The sequence below is a fragment of the Zophobas morio genome, unplaced genomic scaffold (genome assembly GCF_036711695.1).
Source record: "Zophobas morio isolate AGI-343-1 ecotype UQ-CSIRO unplaced genomic scaffold, CSIRO_AGI_Zmor_V1 ptg000020l, whole genome shotgun sequence".
NCBI classification, from domain to species: Eukaryota; Metazoa; Arthropoda; class Insecta; order Coleoptera; family Tenebrionidae; genus Zophobas; species Zophobas morio.
Window position 1 is genome coordinate 2,120,074 of NW_026972125.1, and position 17,127 is coordinate 2,137,200.

The 17,127-nt window shown below is 35.6% G+C and overlaps 3 protein-coding genes across 3 annotated transcripts; 1 reads left to right on the forward strand and 2 right to left on the reverse strand.

Annotated features, from left to right (window-relative positions):
* Positions 1-1,545: 1,545 nt before the first annotated feature.
* Positions 1,546-8,542, reverse strand: LOC135131298 (uncharacterized). Its single transcript, XM_064058966.1, has 3 exons — positions 8,528-8,542; positions 1,831-2,517; positions 1,546-1,673 (listed from the first exon to the last, which is right to left on the reverse strand). Exons 1-3 carry the CDS (start codon positions 8,540-8,542, stop codon positions 1,668-1,670), a joined length of 708 nt encoding a protein of 235 aa, XP_063915036.1. The 3' UTR covers positions 1,546-1,667.
* Positions 2,198-15,649, forward strand: LOC135131542 (glutathione S-transferase 1-like). Its single transcript, XM_064059339.1, has 3 exons — positions 2,198-2,340; positions 14,415-14,612; positions 15,164-15,649. The coding sequence occupies exons 1-3, from the start codon at positions 2,203-2,205 to the stop codon at positions 15,497-15,499; spliced, it is 672 nt and encodes a 223-aa protein (XP_063915409.1). The 5' UTR covers positions 2,198-2,202; the 3' UTR covers positions 15,500-15,649.
* Positions 15,650-15,888: 239 nt separating this feature from the next.
* LOC135131540 (anamorsin homolog) lies at positions 15,889-17,127 on the reverse strand. Its single transcript, XM_064059336.1, has 4 exons — positions 16,893-17,127; positions 16,467-16,844; positions 16,116-16,412; positions 15,889-16,061 (listed from the first exon to the last, which is right to left on the reverse strand). Exons 1-3 carry the CDS (start codon positions 17,029-17,031, stop codon positions 16,219-16,221), a joined length of 711 nt encoding a protein of 236 aa, XP_063915406.1. The 5' UTR covers positions 17,032-17,127; the 3' UTR covers positions 15,889-16,061; positions 16,116-16,218.

Sequence of the window (17,127 nt, forward strand, 5' to 3'; positions counted from 1 at the left end):
TTTTTGTAACTTGTTCTTGTCGGTTTTTTTTCGTTAGTTTTATTGTCGTTTGCTTTTTCTCACTTTTAAATTTCCTTTGGTTCTTTTTTCGTACTTTTTGTCATTTTTTTATTCGCTTTTTTCGCCTCTTCACGCCTTTCATTTGTTACTTTCATTGTGAATCTTCTTTATGTTGTCCTTTTTTTTTGTTGCACTTTTTTGGGCCTTTTTTCTGTACCTATTCTTGTCTCTTTTTCACCTTTGTTAAAAACTTTCTTTGTCATCTTCTTCGTCTTTCTTTGGTCGTTTTTTGTCATCTTTTTATCGTTTTTTCGTCGCATCTGTTTCCACCTTTCTTTTGTTACCTTCTTTTTTCGCACTTTTTTGTCACTCTTCTTATCGTCTTTTTTTTTTTTTTTCGTTTTTTATTGTCTTTTAATCGTATTTTTTGTATCCTATTTTTTGCCTATTGCCATTTTTTATTGCTTTTTTGGTCGCTTTTATTGTCTTTTTTTACCTTTCTTTTGTCGTATGTTTTGTAGCATTTTTTGCCGCCTTTTCTTTATGTCATTCTTTCGTTACCTTTTGTCTGTCACCTTGACTTTTTTTGTCGCACGTTTTTCACGCCTTTATTTCGTCTTTTTTTTTGTTGCATTTTTTGGGTCTTCTTCCTGTACCTTTTCTTGTCTCTTTTCGCCTTTTTAAAACTTCTTTTGTTGCCTTCTTCTTGTCGCACTTTTTTGTCGCTCTTTTTATAGTCTCTTTCTTTTTTTCGCTTTTTATTGTGTTTTTTTTCACCTTTCTTTCATCGCATTTTTGTTGCATTTTTTGGGCCTTTTTTGTTATTTTTTTATTGTCGTCTTTTAGGTCGCTTTTTTTTAATCGTTTTCCTTGATGCTTTTTAAACGCATTTTTTTTATCACTTCTTTGTCGCATTTTCTGTTCACTTTTTTTGTCACTTTTTTTTTGTTCTTTTATTGCATTGTTTATGTTGATTTTTGTGCCCTTCTTTTTTGTCGCTTTTTCGTAGTCTCCTTTGTCGTCTATTTTCATTTTCATTGTGTCGTCTTTTTTTGAGTTTTTTATGACCTTCTTTTATTAGCCTTTTTTTGTCGCCTGTTATTACGTCCCTTTTTTGTCGTCTTTCACTGATTTTTTGTTGATATTCTTAACCATGTTTTTTCCGCTTTTCTTTACGCCAATTTTCGTATTTCTTTCATCGCTTTTTATTGTGGCCCTCTTATGTCAGTTTTTTTGTCGCATTTTTTAGCCACCTTTGATATTCCTTTTTCCGTCGTTTTTTTGCAGCTATCATTAAAAATAAAATAAAATCGGAGAATCAAATTTTATAGTTCAACCAAGAAACTGGGTTTGTTTAGTTGCAAAAGAAGTTCTGTCTACATAACTTTAGGCCAGTTTTTAAAACCAATACAAGATTCTACGACTCAAAAACCATTTTAGTGTTGGCGATGGGATAAAATAAACGAGACATCAAGACGAAAAGTGTTTATTCGTATTAATCAACAGTAAAAAATTAAAAATACATTTTAAATTTAACATTGACACAAAACCCCACTCAATTTTGGAAAAATAATTACTTGGCCAGCAAGTCATGGACCATGATGACGTGCTGTCCCAGAACACGAACTCATCGTGGTCCATCAACGTGGGTATATGGATCCAGTGTGTTACATCTGTTAAACAAAAAAAGCCTCTATAGAACTTTCGGATCCAACACATGTTGCATTTTTTAAAAATGACTATGGTTCTTTATATTACAAACACCCTAGATGTTCTGCGACCAACGGCTGCCAACTATCCCCCCCACCATGTTTACCACACGAACGTTACCATATATTGGTGGCTGCCACCATCCCTCCTTAGCTCACCACCTCGCGAATAACCCTCTCCCGCAGTCCGCGTGAGCCGCGCTCCTGCAGCATCCCGTCCGGCCTCCTTCCGCTCCGCCGGCGAAATCCCCCGACCCGATCCTGCGCCGCACTCCGCCGATCGAAAGCAACAGTTGGTGCAGGACAGGACAGTTATTGATTTGTCTTCGTCGGCGAACGTCCGCGTCGCGCCTCTCCGAGTCGGATGCATCAGTCGTCGAGCGCGATGTGCTGGTGATGTCACTGCCTCGAGGCCGAGTCCATTGTTGCACGGGCGTTCACACCGGAGTTGTGCCGCTGGCCGGCGCCGATGTCGGACTGAAGCCGACCCAAAATGCCGCCCAAGATCTTCTACAATGAGATGTGCGCCCAGAGCAGGGCCGTCGCGCTGCTGCTGGGCGCCGCGGACCTGCAGGCCGACCTCCACCAGGTCAGCCTCTACGGGAAGGAGCAGGACGCGGACCTGCTGCAGGTGAGTGGAAAGGTCCGAGGGATCGGTAAGTGGGGAAAATCGCGGAAATAAGGGGTTTTTAGCCGTTCTGGGCTTGGGGGAGAGGCAGAGGTCAAAGAGAGCGAATCGTTTATGGAATTGAGAGTTTTTCATGTGCTGGCGTAACGTGGACGCGTGAACAGTTATTGTGTTATTGTTCTGAAAATGTAACGAAGTGGCGATTTAGCGTGGTTCTTTCGTGATGGTTCCAATTTTTTGTTATTAGTTCCTTTAAGTTTTATAAAATAATATGCTCCTACATGTGTGATTTATGAATCCGTGTTGAATTTTTACCCTTGGCGTCCAGATTTTTGTGAAAAAAATCAAAATTTTAAGACTATATTTTACAATTGAACTTTTACTTTATAGAGGTTATCACAAAACGAACATCATTAAAGAAATTTTTGTCGAAATAATTTTCACAAAGTTTTTTTAACCTTCTCGAGGGCTCCAACTGTCTTTTTTTAGAGAATGTAAAACTTTCTCAGGGGTCCCAAGTGTCTTTACTTCCCGAGCGTAAGCTAAGGAAGTATAGTAATCAAGTCCATCGGACGAATTGCCACTTTTATGTTTTCTCGACATTTCATGACCCCTTCAGTACGAAAAAAGTAGTCTCCCGTTTCCGTCGGTTGGTCTGTCTGTCTGTCTGTATCCACTTTTATTAGACACGTAATCTCCGAAACTGCTGGACCGATTGTTGTCAAATTTTTTATTGGTCAAATTAAAAACGAGTCAGTTATCCATTTTCTCGAGAATGTGAGAAAACGCACATCTTTATACACATAATAATGATAAAATAAGTATATATGTAATCAGTATAACAACGAATAAAAAGTTCATCACAATTAAGATCGTTTACTTAATTTTTGTGTTTTTTTTTTAATATATAGGGTGTTCTTTCAACAACAGGACAGTTAACCATATTGTCAATTTCTTGTTGGGAAAAGAAGACTTCGTATATTAAGAGAAAATGGACCAAACATAAGCCCCGCCCACCCACCCCTTCTCAATTGTGCTGAATGCTTTATTCATCGTAGGCTGAAGGGCGGAGTTTGGTTGCAAAATCCTCGTTTCTTTACAAGAAATGACCATATGAAACTTGTGAAATTTCAAATCGAAAAACTGCAAAATCTAGAAATTGAGACGTCCAAAAGCTGGAAAATTGGAAAACTGGAAAATTCAAAAATGAAAAGAGAAAATTAAAGGAAAAAAACGAAAAGTTGAAAAATTGCAAATTGAAAAACTGTCGAAACGAAATTTGAAAAAAAGTGAAATTTAAAAAACAAAAAATTATAAAATCGGAACTTTGAAAAATTGAAAAATTGTAAAAATAAAGAAAATAAAAAACTGAAACGAATAATTGCGAATGGAAAAATTGAAAATTGAATCGAGAAACTTGAATCGAAAAATTGCAAAATCTAGAAATTGAAATGAAAAGTTGAAAAGTTGAAAAATTGAAAAATTCAATTAAATAAGCTGCGGTAACGTTATTGGCACCACTGGTTTTTACTTTATAGAAGTTATCAGAAAACAAAAATTGCAAAAAAAATGAAAATTTTTCAGAGAAGCGGGATTTATTTGGCTGCATTTTAGGGGCGAGGGAAGTTCTGTTGAAATAACCACCTACCAATTTTTTTTAAGAACGTGAAACCTTCTCGGATGTCCCAACTGCTTTCTTTTAAGAAAATGAAACCTTCTCAAGGGTCCCAACTGCCTTTTTTTAAGAATGTAAAATCTTCTCGGGGGTTCCAAGTGTCTTTTCTTTTTAAAAATGTGAACCCTTCTCAGGTGTCCCAACTGCTTTTTTTTTTAAGAAACCGTCTCAGGGGTCCCAACTGCTTTTTTTTTAAGAAGACGAAACCTTCTCGGGTGTCCCAACTGCTGTTTTTTTTTTTACAGAAACCTCAGGGGTCCCAACTGCCTTTTTTAAGAAAACTTTCTCGGGGACCCCAACTGTCTTTTTGTTTAAAAATGTAAAATCTCGGGGGTCCCAGGTGTTTTTTTTTTAAGAACGTGAAACCTTCTCGGGGGTCCAAGGTGTCTTTTTTAAGAATGTGAAACCTTCTCAGGGGTCCCAACTGCTTTTTTTTTTAATGAAACCTTCGCTAGTGTTTCAATTGCCTGTTTTTTAAGAACGTAAAACCTTCTCAGGGGCCCAAGTGTCTTTTAAGAATGTAAAACCTTCTCAGGGGCGCCAACTATCTTTTTGTTTAAAAATGTGAAATCTTCTCAGGGGCCGCAACTGCTTTTTTTTAATGAAACCTTCCCTGGTGTTTCAATTGCCTTTTTTTAAGAACCTAAAACCTTCTCGGGGGTCTCAGGTGTCTTTTTTTAAGAATGTAAAACCTTCTCAGGGGTCAAAATTGCTTTTTTTTAAGAAGACGAAACTTTCTCTGGGGTTCCAACTGCCTTTTTCTATGAATGTAAAACCTTCTGTAGGGTCCCAGGTGTCTTATTTTTAATGTGAACCCTTCTCAGGGATCCCAACTGCTTTTTTTAAGAAGATGAAACCTTCTCAGGGGTCTCAAATGCCTTTTTGTTAAGAAGACGAAACCTCGGGTGTCCCAACTGCTTTTTTTTTAATGAAACCTTCTCAACGGTTCCAACTGCTTTTTTTTAATGAAACCTTCCCTGGTGTTTCAATTGCCTTTTTTTAAGAACCTAAAACCTTCTCGGGGGTCTCAGGTGTCTTTTTTTAAGAATGTGAAATCTTCTCAGGGGTCAAAATTGCTTTTTTTTAAGAAGACGAAACTTTCTCAGGGGTTCTAACTGCCTTTTTTATGAATGTAAAACCTTCTCTAGGATCCCAGGTGTCTTATTTTTAATATGAAACCTTCTCAGGGGTCCCAATTGCTTTTTTTAAGAAGATGAAACCTTCTCAGGGGTCTCAACTGCTTTTTTTTTAATGAAACCTTCTCAGGTGTTCCAACTACCTTTTTTTATTAGTGTAACACCTTTTCGGGGGTCCCAACTGTCTTTTTGTTTAAAAATGTGAAATCTTCTCAGGGGCCCCAACTTTATTTTAAAGAATATAATATCTTCTCGGAGATCCCAGCTGTCTTTTTTTTAAGAATGTGAAACTTTCTCAGGGACCGTAACTGTGTTTTTTTTTAAGAAAATGAAACCTTCTCAGGAGTCCCAATTGCTTTTTTTAAGAATGTAAAGTCTGCTCGGGGGTTCCAGGTGTCTTTTCTTTTTAAAAATGTGAAACCTTCTCAGGTGTCCCAATTGCTTTTTTTTTTAAGAAAACGAAACCTTCTCGGGTGTCCCAACTGCTGTTTTTTTTTAAGAAACCTTTTCAGGGATCCCAACTGCCTTTTTTAAGAATGTAAAACCTTTTCGGGGACCCCAACAGTTTTTTTGTTTCAAAATGTGTAATCGTCTCAGGGGCGTCAACTGTTTTTTTTTTTTAGAATGTAAAATCTTCTCGGGGGTTCCAGTTGTTTTTTTTTTTTTAGAAAGTGAAACCTTCTCGGGGGTCCATAGTGTCTTTTTTTGAGAATATAAAACCTTCTTGGGAGCGCCAACTATTTTTTTGTTTAAAAATCTCAAATCTTCTCAGGAGCCCCAACTTTTTGTTAAAGAATATAAAATCTTCTCGGGGGTCCCAGCTGTCTTTTTTATTTAAAAATGTAAAAATGTGAAATCTTCTCAGGGACCGCAACTGTTTTTTTTAATGAAACCTTCCCTGGTGTTTCAATTGCCTTTTTTTTAAGAACCTAAAACCTTCTCGGGGGTCTCAGGTGTCTTTTTTTAAGAATTTGAAACCTTCTCAGGGGTCAAAATTGCTTTTTTTTAAGAAAACGAAACTTTCTCATAGGTTCCAACTGCCGTTTTTATGAATGTAAAACCTTCTCTAGGATCCCAGGTGTCTTATTTTTAATGTGAAACCTTCTCAGGGGTCCCAACTGCTTTTTTTAAGAAGATGAAACCTTCTCAGGTGTTCCAACTACCTTTTTTTATAGTGTAAAACCTTTTCGGGGGTCCCAACTGTCTTTTTTTTAAGAATGTGAAACTTTCTCAGGGACCCTAACTGTGTTTTTTCTTTTTTAAGAAAATGAAACCTTCTCAGGGATCCCAATTGCTTTTTTTAAGAATGTAAATTCTTCTCGGGGGTCCCAGCTGTCTTTTATTTAAAAATGTAAAAATGTGAAATCTCAGTGGCCGCAACTGTTTTTTTAATGAAACCTTCCCTGGTGTTTCAATTGCCTTTTTTTTTAAGAACCTAAAACCTCCTCGGGGGTCTCAGGTGTCTTTTTTTAAGAATGTGAAACCTTCTCAGGGGTCAAAATTGCTTTTTCTTAAGAAGACGAAACTTTCTCAGGGGTTCCAACTGCCTTTTTTTATGAATGTAAAACCTTCTCGAGGATCCCAGGTGTCTTATTTTTAATGTGAAACCTTCTCAGGGGTCCCAACTGCTTTTTTTAAGAAGATGAAACCTTCTCAGGGGTCTCAACTGCTTTTTTTTTAATGAAACCTTCTCAGGTGTTCCAACTACCTTTTTTATTAGTGTAAAACCTTTTCGGGGGTCCCAACTGTCTTTTTGTTTAAAAATGTGAAATCTTCTCAGGGGCCCCAACTTTATTTTAAAGAATATAAAAATCTTGTCGGGGGTCCCAGCTGTCTTTTTTTTTTTAAAATGTGAAACTTTCTCAGGGACCCTAACTGTGTGTTTTTTTTTAAGAAAATGAAACCTTCTCAGGGGTCCCAATTGCTTTTTTTAAGAAGATGAAACCTTCTCAGGGGTTCCAAGTGCTTTTTTTTTAAGAAGACAAAATCTTCTCGGTTGTTCCAACTGTTTCTTTTTGAAACCTTCTCAGGGGTCCCAACTGCTTTTTTTTAATAAGATTAAAGCATCTGTCGGACCCGAACTTTTTTTTTTAATGTGAAATCTACTCGGGGGCCCAACTTGTTTTTTTTATTAATGTAAAACCTTCTCGAGGGTCCCAGGTGTCTTTTTTTTAATGTGAAACCTTCTCAGGGGTTCCAACTGCTTTTTTTTAATGAAACTTTCCCAGGTGTTTCAATTGCCTTTTTTTAAGGACGTAAAACATTCTGGGGGGTCCTAGGTGTCTTTTTTTTAATGTGAAACCTACCTCAGGGGTCCCAACTGCTTTTTTTTAAGAAGATGAAATCTTCTCAGGGGTTCCAAGTGATTTTTTTTAAGAAGACAAAATCTTCCCGGGTGTTCCAGCTGCTTTTTTTTAATGAAACCTCAGAGGTCCCAACTTTTTTTTAAGAAGATTAAAGCATCTCTCGGGCCCCAACTGTTTTTTTTTTGTTTAAAAATGTGAAATTTTCTCAGGGACCCCAACTTGTTTTTTTTTATTAATGTAAAACCTTCTCGAGGGTCCCAGGTGTCTTTTTTTTAATGTGAAACCTCATCAGGGGTTCCAACTGCTTTTTTTTTTAATGAAACTTTCCCAGGTGTTTCAATTGCCTTTTTTTAAGGACGTAAAACATTCTGGGGGATCCCAGGTGTCTTTTCTTTTTAAAAATGTGAACCCTTCTCAGGTGTCCCAACCGCTTTTTTTTTAAGAAACCTTCCCAGGGGTCCCAACTGTTTTTTTTTTTTGTTTAAAAATGTGAAATCTTCTCAGGGGCGCCAACTTGTTTTTTTCAAGAATGTAAAACCTTCTCGGGGGCCCTAGCTTTATTTTTTTTAAGAAAATGAAACCTTTTCAAGCGCCCCAACTGTTTTTTTTAATGTGAAACCTTCTCGGGGTCCCCAACTGTCTTTTTGTTTAGATGGTGAAATTTTCTTGGGGAATCCAACTGTTTTTTTTTAAGAATGTAAAACCTTGGAGGTCCCAACTGCTTTTTTCTAAGAATGTAAAGCCTTCTCGGAAGTCCCAGCTGTTTTTAAGCATGTGAAACCTTCTCAGGGGTCCCAACTGTTTTTTTTAAGAAGATGAAATTTAATAGGTTATCAAAAAAAGTAAAATTTCGAAAAATCAAATTTTATATTTTTTCAAAGAAGCAGGATTTGTTGAACTGTACTTTAGGGGCGAGGGAAGTTCTGTCAAAATATATTTCTATGAATTTTTTATTTAAACAGTGAATACATTTTGCTGTAATTTCGGATGAAAAATAAATTTCAGGTCTTTATTTTAATTCTTTAACTAGTGCGTAAACGTCGAATTGTTGTTCAATGTAGTGAAATACCTACAAAACCATAATCCATTTAGCGAACAGATGGAGTGATCACGTGCACTTCACATGTCTGTATACAGTCAGTGTCCACACATAAAAATTCAACGTATAATATATTAATCCAATTGATTATGTTGTGGCGACTTCATCACCTGTCAGACATAATACAATGAAATCCAAAATGTGAAAAAATGTCAGACGATCAATTTCATTATTAACGAGTATGGATCTATGCATCTCTTAACCCCTGTCTGGCGCAAAATAACGAGTGGGAAGCAACAGTCACATTCGCATTCCATCCTCCAGTTCCACTCAAAAATTAACTCAACGCTCCCATCGGTCTCAATCTTTCTCCAAAAAAACGCAATATCATGATCCATCACGCGTGAGTTTCGCGAAATCGCAGGATTTGGAGTGATTGACGTGGAGCGAAAAAACGCAGCAGTGTCAGTTGCGGCGCACGAGATGACTGATGAGAGTGGTTGCTAAGCAGAGCTGAAGAACGTGGGAATGGCTGGTTGTTGGCGAAGGATTGGATGTTCTGACGTGGCGATCGGCTGCAAAAAAGCGTGAATAATGGGGGACTGAGAGCTCTTCCTTGTCACGCTCCAGTTGGCCGCTGCTTGAGTTCGTTGTTTCTGCGTCTGGGTCGTGGGCGACTGGTGGTTTTTTAGCTTGAGTAGAATATAATTTTAACACTTCAGGTGGAATTAAACAAACATAATGGATGTTATAACACGATTTAATTTAGCCTAGTAAAACAGGTGTATGTAGTTGTATATGTTTCCGCTTAATTCTGTTTTATCAACGTAAGTATCCTCTATAGCGGAATAATTTCCCTTGGGTTTGAATACGTAAGCTTGGTCTAGATTATTACTTTGGAAAGTTCAAGTATTGTGGTTGTTTTAGTGAGGGTTGACTTATTATCTACTGTCAGAAAGTGGAATTAAACTGTGAGGTAAAATGTCGGGAAATGTGGAATTACCTCCGGGTTGTTTATCCGTTTTTTAATAAAACTTTATTCCGACAACGTAACGACTTGTTTAAAAGAACTCAACAATTTTTTGTTTTGATATTCAATGACATTGTTCAAACAAAGTTTTTTTTAATTTTAGCAGACTGCTTTTTTATATAAAGAATCAGTCATTGATGCAAATTAAAAACAACACCGGGCCTAATATGGATCCTGGACGTACAATCGCACGCAAATGTTTTGAGCCTATGGGCGGATCGTTTTTGCCTGCCCTCACCGAAGAAGGCGGTCCAAATCCTTCAAAGGCAGAATTTGTAGGTAGGCTCAAACTACAACGAAATTCACATTTTACCCTATAAAATTTTATTGACAATAACGGGACGGACAGTAGTTATATATACATTTGGTAAGAAATATTTATGGCTCACACTAGTTCTCTGGAATTTGTCCGAGAAGATTTAGCAGGTAGTTGTTCCCATAAAATAATGGTCACTTTCGTTCGTGAGTAACGATGGTCCGGACATGAATTATTTTGCTTTCTAACATCTTTCGACCAATTGTTCCGTATAAAAAATTTCATCACTTTTTCAAATAAAATACTCTTAAAAAAAAACGATATTGTCGTTGAGTCACATGTAACTGGCATAATAATAAAAACGTGCCATTTTTGTTAACTGATATGTTTTTCATAAATGTCGCAAAATTATTAAATTTGTCTAATCATCCCCACCAATAATGTGATGACGTCACTTCAAATTTATGCATAGTAAATGGGTTTTAAATTGTATACAGTAACATAGTCCTACACATGTAGTTTATGACTCCGTGTTGAGTTTTTATCCGAAACGTCCAGATTTTTGGAAAAAAAATCAAAATTATAAAACAATATTTTGCAATTTAATTTTGAATTTGCAAAAATCGAATACTTTGAAATCTTGCAAATGTTTTAAAATCATGATAAACATGATACATTTTTAATTAAAATATATTTGCTTATCCCCTCTAAAAAATTTTTGAAATCCTATCTTAAATGTATAAAATATGATGAGGTTTATACTTGTGATTTATCACTGCATTAATATTTTTTAGATTTGTTTATACAGGGTGTCTCAAAAACGTTAATGACTGAGTCAATTTATTTTATTGAAGAAATCAAGAATAGCAAAACTGAATACTTTGAAATATTGTAGATGTTTTGAAGTTTTTGTAAGCATGGTAACTTTTTCGAAAATTTGATTAATCAAATATGCGCAAAATCAAAAATCGGAAAAACTGAAATTCACTAATGCAAAAAACAGAAAATCGAAAAATACAAATCGTAAAAATCGAAAATCAAAAAATGGCTAATCAAAAAATCGAAAATTCAATGAATCAAATACCTAGGTCGATCGAAAAGTGGAAATTCACAAACCTCAAAAATCGAAAAATCGAAAATTGAAAAACGGGAAAACCAAAAAATCGAAGTCAAAAATTTGTAATATTGAAAATTAAAAAAATCAAAAACAAAAATAAAAAAAATCGGAAATTAAAATAATCAAAATATATAAAGTAAAAAAAATTGCAAACTGAAACGAACAGAAAAATCGAAAAAGCAAAAAATTGGAAAAACAAAAATTCGAAAAATCTAAAACCGAAAAAGTGGAAAATCGAAAATCTGAATAAAGAAACTTGGAAATTCTGAAACTTGGAAAATCGAAAACCAAAAAATCGGAAAGTAACAAAATTGAAATCTAACAGTTGAGAATGAAAAAATTGAAAAACCGAAAATTCTAAAAATCGACAATGGACAAATTGAAAATCGCAAAATTTAAATTGAAAAATTGAACATAGAAAAATCGATGAATTGAAAAATCGAAAATTCGACTACTCAAATTTTCTAAAAATCGAAAAATCATAAAACTGAAAAATCCAAAATTCTAATCATCGAAAGTCTGAAAACTGAAAATCGAAAATTCTGAAAAGCGGAAAATAGAATATCGAAAAATTTAAAAGAAAGAAAATTGAAGTCTAAAAACCGAAGAATGGAAAAATTAAAAATCAAAAATTCGAAAAATCAGAACCGAAAAATTCAAAGATTTAAAAAGAAAATCGAAAAATCAGAAATCTGAAAATTGAAACTCGAAAATTTGGAAAATCGAAAAGTAAAAAAATTGAAGTCTAAAAGCTGAAAAATGGAAAACTGAACAATCGAAAATTCGAAAATCAAATATCGAAAAATCGAAAAGCCGAAAAATCGAAAATTTGATAAATCAGATATGCGAAAAACAGAAAATCTGAAAATACAAAACTGGAAAATCAAAAATCTAAAAATGGAAAAACCGAAAATCGAAAATTCAATGAATCTAATACGTAGGTCGATCGAAAAACTGAAAATTCACAAATCTGAAAAATCGAAAATTTGCAATATTGAAAAACCGAGAATTGAAAAATCAAAAAACCGAAAAATGGAAAAATCAAAAATCGAAAAATAGGAAAAAGCCTAAAAACTGAATCAAAAAGTGGAAAATCGAAAACTGGAATTTGAAAAATCGAAGATTGGAAAATCGAAAATCGGAACATCGATAATCGACAAATTAAAAAACCGAAAAATCGAAAAATTAAAAAATCGGAAATCGGAAATCGAAAAATGAAAAAAAAAACGTAAATTCAAAAATCGAATAATCCGACACTAAAATAATAAAAAAGTGGAAAAGTAAAAATTGCAGTGTCAAAACTGACGAACAGAACAATCGAAAAATAAAAAAAAAATCGAAAAATATCTAAACATGGAAAGTCGAAAAATCGAAAATCGAAAATTCGATGAAACAAATACTCGAAAAAGCGAAAAGTAAAAAAATTGCAAGGCCTAAAAATTGAAAAATCAAAAAATCGAAGAAATGAAAATCGAAAAAACGACAATCGAAAAAAAATCAAAAAATCGAAAAGTGGAAAATCGGAAAGTAACAAAATTGAAATCTAAAAGCTGCAAATTGCAGAACCATAAAAACTGAAACAAACAGAAAAATCGAAAAACCACAAAAACGGAAAAACCAAAATCGAGAAATCGTAAAATCAGAAAATGGAAAATCGAATAATTGAAAGTTGAAAAATCGAAGGTCGAAAAATAAAACAACCGAAAAATCGAAAAATTTTGTGATTAATGGAAAATTGAAAAATCGAGAATAGAATAATTAAAAAACCGGAAAATTGAAAAATCGGAAATCGAAGAATTAAAAACGTAAAATCGAGAATTGAAAAATCGAAAAAATCGGAAAGTAAAATATAATCGAAAAATGCAAAAAAATTGCAAAGTCTAAAAACTGACGAACAGAAAAATCAAAAAATCTAAAAATGGAAAGACGAAAAATCGAAAATTGAAAGAATGGCAACTTAAAAAATCGAAACATCGAAAAACCAAAAAAACGAAAAATTAAAAAATCGAAAAACGAAAAAACTGAAAACTCGAAAAATCAAAATACCGCAAATTTGAAAAATCAGAAAATTAGAAAGTAATAAAATCGAAAAGTTGATAGAAAAATTTAAACTGAAAAATCTAATTCGATGAAACTGTTGGTCGAAAAAACGAAAAATCGAAAATCGAAGTGACCTTTTTTTGAGACAGGCTGTATAAGTAAATCTAAAAAATATTACTGCAATGATAAATCACAGGTATAGACTCATCATATCAAAATTTACGATGACGTCATGCATTTTTTGGCGAAGATAAGCAAATACATTTTGATCGTGGCTTTGAAAGTATTCTTCGACTTTCGTTCCATTTCAAAATTTACTCTTTGTATATTTCAGTGGTCACAACGAGTTCACTAACTACGCTGAAGTGTGCAAAGATTAAATTTGTCACCGAAAAGATGTCGGAAGTAATAAATTATCCTATCGGTCGAAGAACGTTCGGTCCGGTGTTACACCTCGATCCAAGAGAGACCGCAGTAAAGGATAGCAAATGGAACGGATAAAATAAAGCGTCAAATATGATTGATAAACTTTAAACCAAAATTAGGAAGTTAAACTGAACATTTTTTTTGCTTTTTCAAATGTAGTCCACTTCAAAAAATGTCCGTGACTTACTTTAATGTGAATTTTATAACTATGGTCGGCACAATTAGACCTAATATTAGTGTGATTTTGAGCATATTCTCGATGTTACTAGAGCAGGCCAACTAATTGATAAGATTTCTATGTATTCAGTTTTGCAATTCTTGATTTCTTCAATAAAATAAATTGACTCAGTCATTATTTTTTTTTACTCACCCTGTATGTATAAACAAATCCAAAAAATATTAATGGAATGGTAAATCAAAAAGTATAGACTCATCATATTCTGAACATTTTAGATAGGGTATTTATAAAATTAAAACTAATTCAGAGTAAGTATTTATAAAATTAAAACTAATTCAGGGTAAGAATTTGGTCAACACGTAAATTTCGTTGTAGTTTGAGCCTACCTACAAATTCTGCCCTTGGACGATTTGGACCGCCTCCTTGGGTGACGACCGGCAAAAATGATCCACCCATAGGTTCAAAACATTTGCGTGCGATTGTACATCAAGATGAGCTATAGAATATTAAGTAAAATTTGTTTATTCATTCTTTCCAGAAAACCATCTACAAATTACATTAAAACGCGTTACATTTTCACAACATAATACCTAGATATAAAATTTTATCGACGAATGTGTTTGTTTTTTCATTTATCTGTCCGCGAAGATGCCACTTTGATGAAACGGGTTGATCTTTTTATTAATTAAATTCTAAAAATAGTCAGCAGTTTCATATTATGTAGCGATGTTTATTTGGAGTCGTATTGTTTCCGCCATGAGTCAAACCAAAACACGGGAAGTGGTAAATTTAAATGTTTAAATTCGCACAAGTTTCAGTTATATTAACCTTTGAAAACTTATAGGTGGCAGTTTAACTGACTTTTTCTGTCCAGATAAACCCCCACCACACCGTGCCCACCCTCTCCGACGGCGACTTCACCCTCTGGGGTAGCCACCCCATCGTGACCTACCTCAGCAGCCAGACCGGGCGCGACGAGCTCTACCCCAAGGAGGCGAAAGCCAGGGCCGTCGTCGATCAATTCCTCCACTTCGATTCAGGCGTCTTGTTTCCTAGAGTCAATAACATTATCGTAAGTACTGCCTCGTGCATAATTGCTGACGTCACTCCTGCACATTAGTCACGTGAGCGCCATTGTTCGCACGCTAGGCCGCCTCCGGCGCCGCCCACGCGGAAAGTAAGAGTTTTGTTTTGTTTTGCAATTTACGGCATGTGGAAGTGGAAATGGGAAGCAGGAATAAGCGATGGCTTTGTAGTAAAATCGAAATTAAACAACGGCAAGGTCAAGAGCGGGAGCGAGTTCCCGTTTATCCAGGATTTAAATATGTATGGGCGCGGGCGGAAATTAATCGGTTCGAACGGGACGTGAATTATTCAGCGCGACTTAAATTTAGGCGGAATATTTTATGTAATTTTGTGCGGTTATTTTGGTGAGGCATGTCCGAAGTGCGACAAGAAATTGACTCGGGTCCAAATTTGACGAGCAAAAAGTGGTAAATTACTCGCAGGAATTCGAGGTTTAAATTTGAACCGGTGAATGATGCTCGGGTTGAGATAAATTTATCACAATGAAAAAAATACACAACTATAATGTGAGCTCTAAAGTATTTTTTGTCATTCCAGAATTCCATAGTCGTGGAAAACGAGAAAGAAATATCGACGAAACATATAAGTGCAATTACAGAATCCTACAAATTTTTAGATAAGTTTCTACAAGACAAGAACTACTTAACCGGTCCAAGTCTGACGGTGGCTGACTTGTGTTGCGTCGCAACAGTCAGTACAGCCACCATCATCACGCCCATATCAACAGAGAAGTATCCCAACCTGTCCACATGGTATAGAACCTGCAAGAACCTTCCATACTACGAGCAAGGCAACGGTGTGGGTCTGAACAAACTCGACGCTCTCGTTGAACTTAAATTAGGAAGACCTCGAACCAAAGACTTCTGTGAATAAACCTTCTATGTGTGGTGGAAAGTGAAGATCCTCAACTGGTCTTATGTTTCTCGTGATATTTTACATTAATTAATTTATTTGATGCTTTTATTATGGATAGAATATTTATACATATTAATGGAGATGTGAATCAATTAAATATTGCCTTCATGGGTGTACTTTTATTTCTGCTGTTGCCAAAACATATTATAACCGGATTTCTCAAGAATAAGCAAAATTTTGACTCTACCCTGTGACTATTAATGTGATTTTTTTGTCAAGTTGGTAACAATTCAAGTTTTGGACAGCTTTTCATTGGTTATGATCCATCTGTCAAAGTTGACAGTGTGAACTCACATTGTCGCACAATTCAGAATTGCCAACAAAATTTTTTTTACAAAAACACCAACTCCACATGATTACAAATTTAATAAACAAAATACACAAAGTAAACCAGTATCCAACTTATCTAAATATCTGCCTTTAGTTGAAAACCAACCAACGGAATATTTTTGCCAGGCTTATAACCTGGCAACCCCCTGTGAGGACAACCAGCGCACCGAAATGCATCCCCCAGAAAACACTACAAATAAAAAATTAAAAAAACACCCCTCTATCACACTCCAAATACCCTCACACGGTCTAACTTGGCGCAGGGAGTGCCGGGTAAACTTGGCCCAGGGACACTTTGGCGAGAGCCATCTTGGCGTAAAGTTGGCTTTGCCCCAAAAAATCTCACGTCAAGTATTACCCATGTGAGCCGGGGGAGGTTCGTCGCGCCAAGCCGGCCACGCCCAATACTCCCTTTCCGCCCTAACATTTCCACATGATGACCTCATCCCAAGGGGTAATTTCTGCACTTCCTTTGTCACCTCTTCAGCAGGCCCATAAACGTACCTCTTCCAACCTTTACGCTTTTCAGTGGTGCCACACTCTAAAAAAAAATTTACAACCTAACCACTACACAGTGTCAAAGTCAAACACCTACGCAGTGCCGCTGATTCAGGCTTCTTAAAATCTTTCTCATCAAGCAAATCATCTGGATCAGATACTTGATCAAACTCTTGGTTCGCAAGATTTATCAAGTCTCTATGTTTGCGTTTCCGTAGTCCAGTGCAAATTCCAATCTCATATGTTGGTTTAAAACCAAACACATTTGTGCCCGAGCTTGTTGTCTTCACTTCCACATTAACAAAACCCGCCAGTTTTAGATTAAATACAACATCATCCACACTTTTTTCTATACAAGCGGCAACGACTTTACCTCCGTGTTTGGTTGTTGAGAAAACTAGCTTTAGGACCCAGTCGGTGAGTTTTTCTTCTGGTACACGAAGCAATACTGTATTGTTTTCGTGCTTTTTGAGAACTGCGGAATTATTAAATTGTGAAAACTGCAAAAACGTGAACGTCATACCTGATATTTGCCTGAACTTGAGGGCTTCGCTTATTGGGGAATGTGGGGGCTCATCGTAGATTCGGTCGTCGTAGATAATTAGAAGTTTCCTCTCTTGTTCAAATGTTTTCCTCCTTTTTTCAGGTTTTGTTAAGTCCATTGTTACTTTTGTACTTAGTTCTGTCACTTGCAAATGACAATTATACGAATGACGAATGACAGATATGGCTACCAACGTAAAGCGAAAAAAGCAAAC

Excerpts from the sequence above, each read along its gene's own strand:
- LOC135131542 (XM_064059339.1), top strand. The coding sequence starts at position 2,203 with ATGCCGCCCAAGATCTTCTACAATGAGATGTGCGCCCAGAGCAGGGCC. Across the intron at positions 2,341-14,414 it reads AGGACGCGGACCTGCTGCAG|ATAAACCCCCACCACACCGT; the intron begins GTGAGTGGAAAG and ends TTTTCTGTCCAG. Across the intron at positions 14,613-15,163 it reads CTAGAGTCAATAACATTATC|AATTCCATAGTCGTGGAAAA; the intron begins GTAAGTACTGCC and ends TTGTCATTCCAG.
- LOC135131540 (XM_064059336.1), bottom strand. The coding sequence starts at position 17,031 with ATGGACTTAACAAAACCTGAAAAAAGGAGGAAAACATTTGAACAAGAG. Across the intron at positions 16,845-16,892 it reads CAAGTTCAGGCAAATATCAG|TTCTCAAAAAGCACGAAAAC; the intron begins GTATGACGTTCA and ends ATAATTCCGCAG. Across the intron at positions 16,413-16,466 it reads GCCTGAATCAGCGGCACTGC|AGTGTGGCACCACTGAAAAG; the intron begins GTAGGTGTTTGA and ends ATTTTTTTTTAG.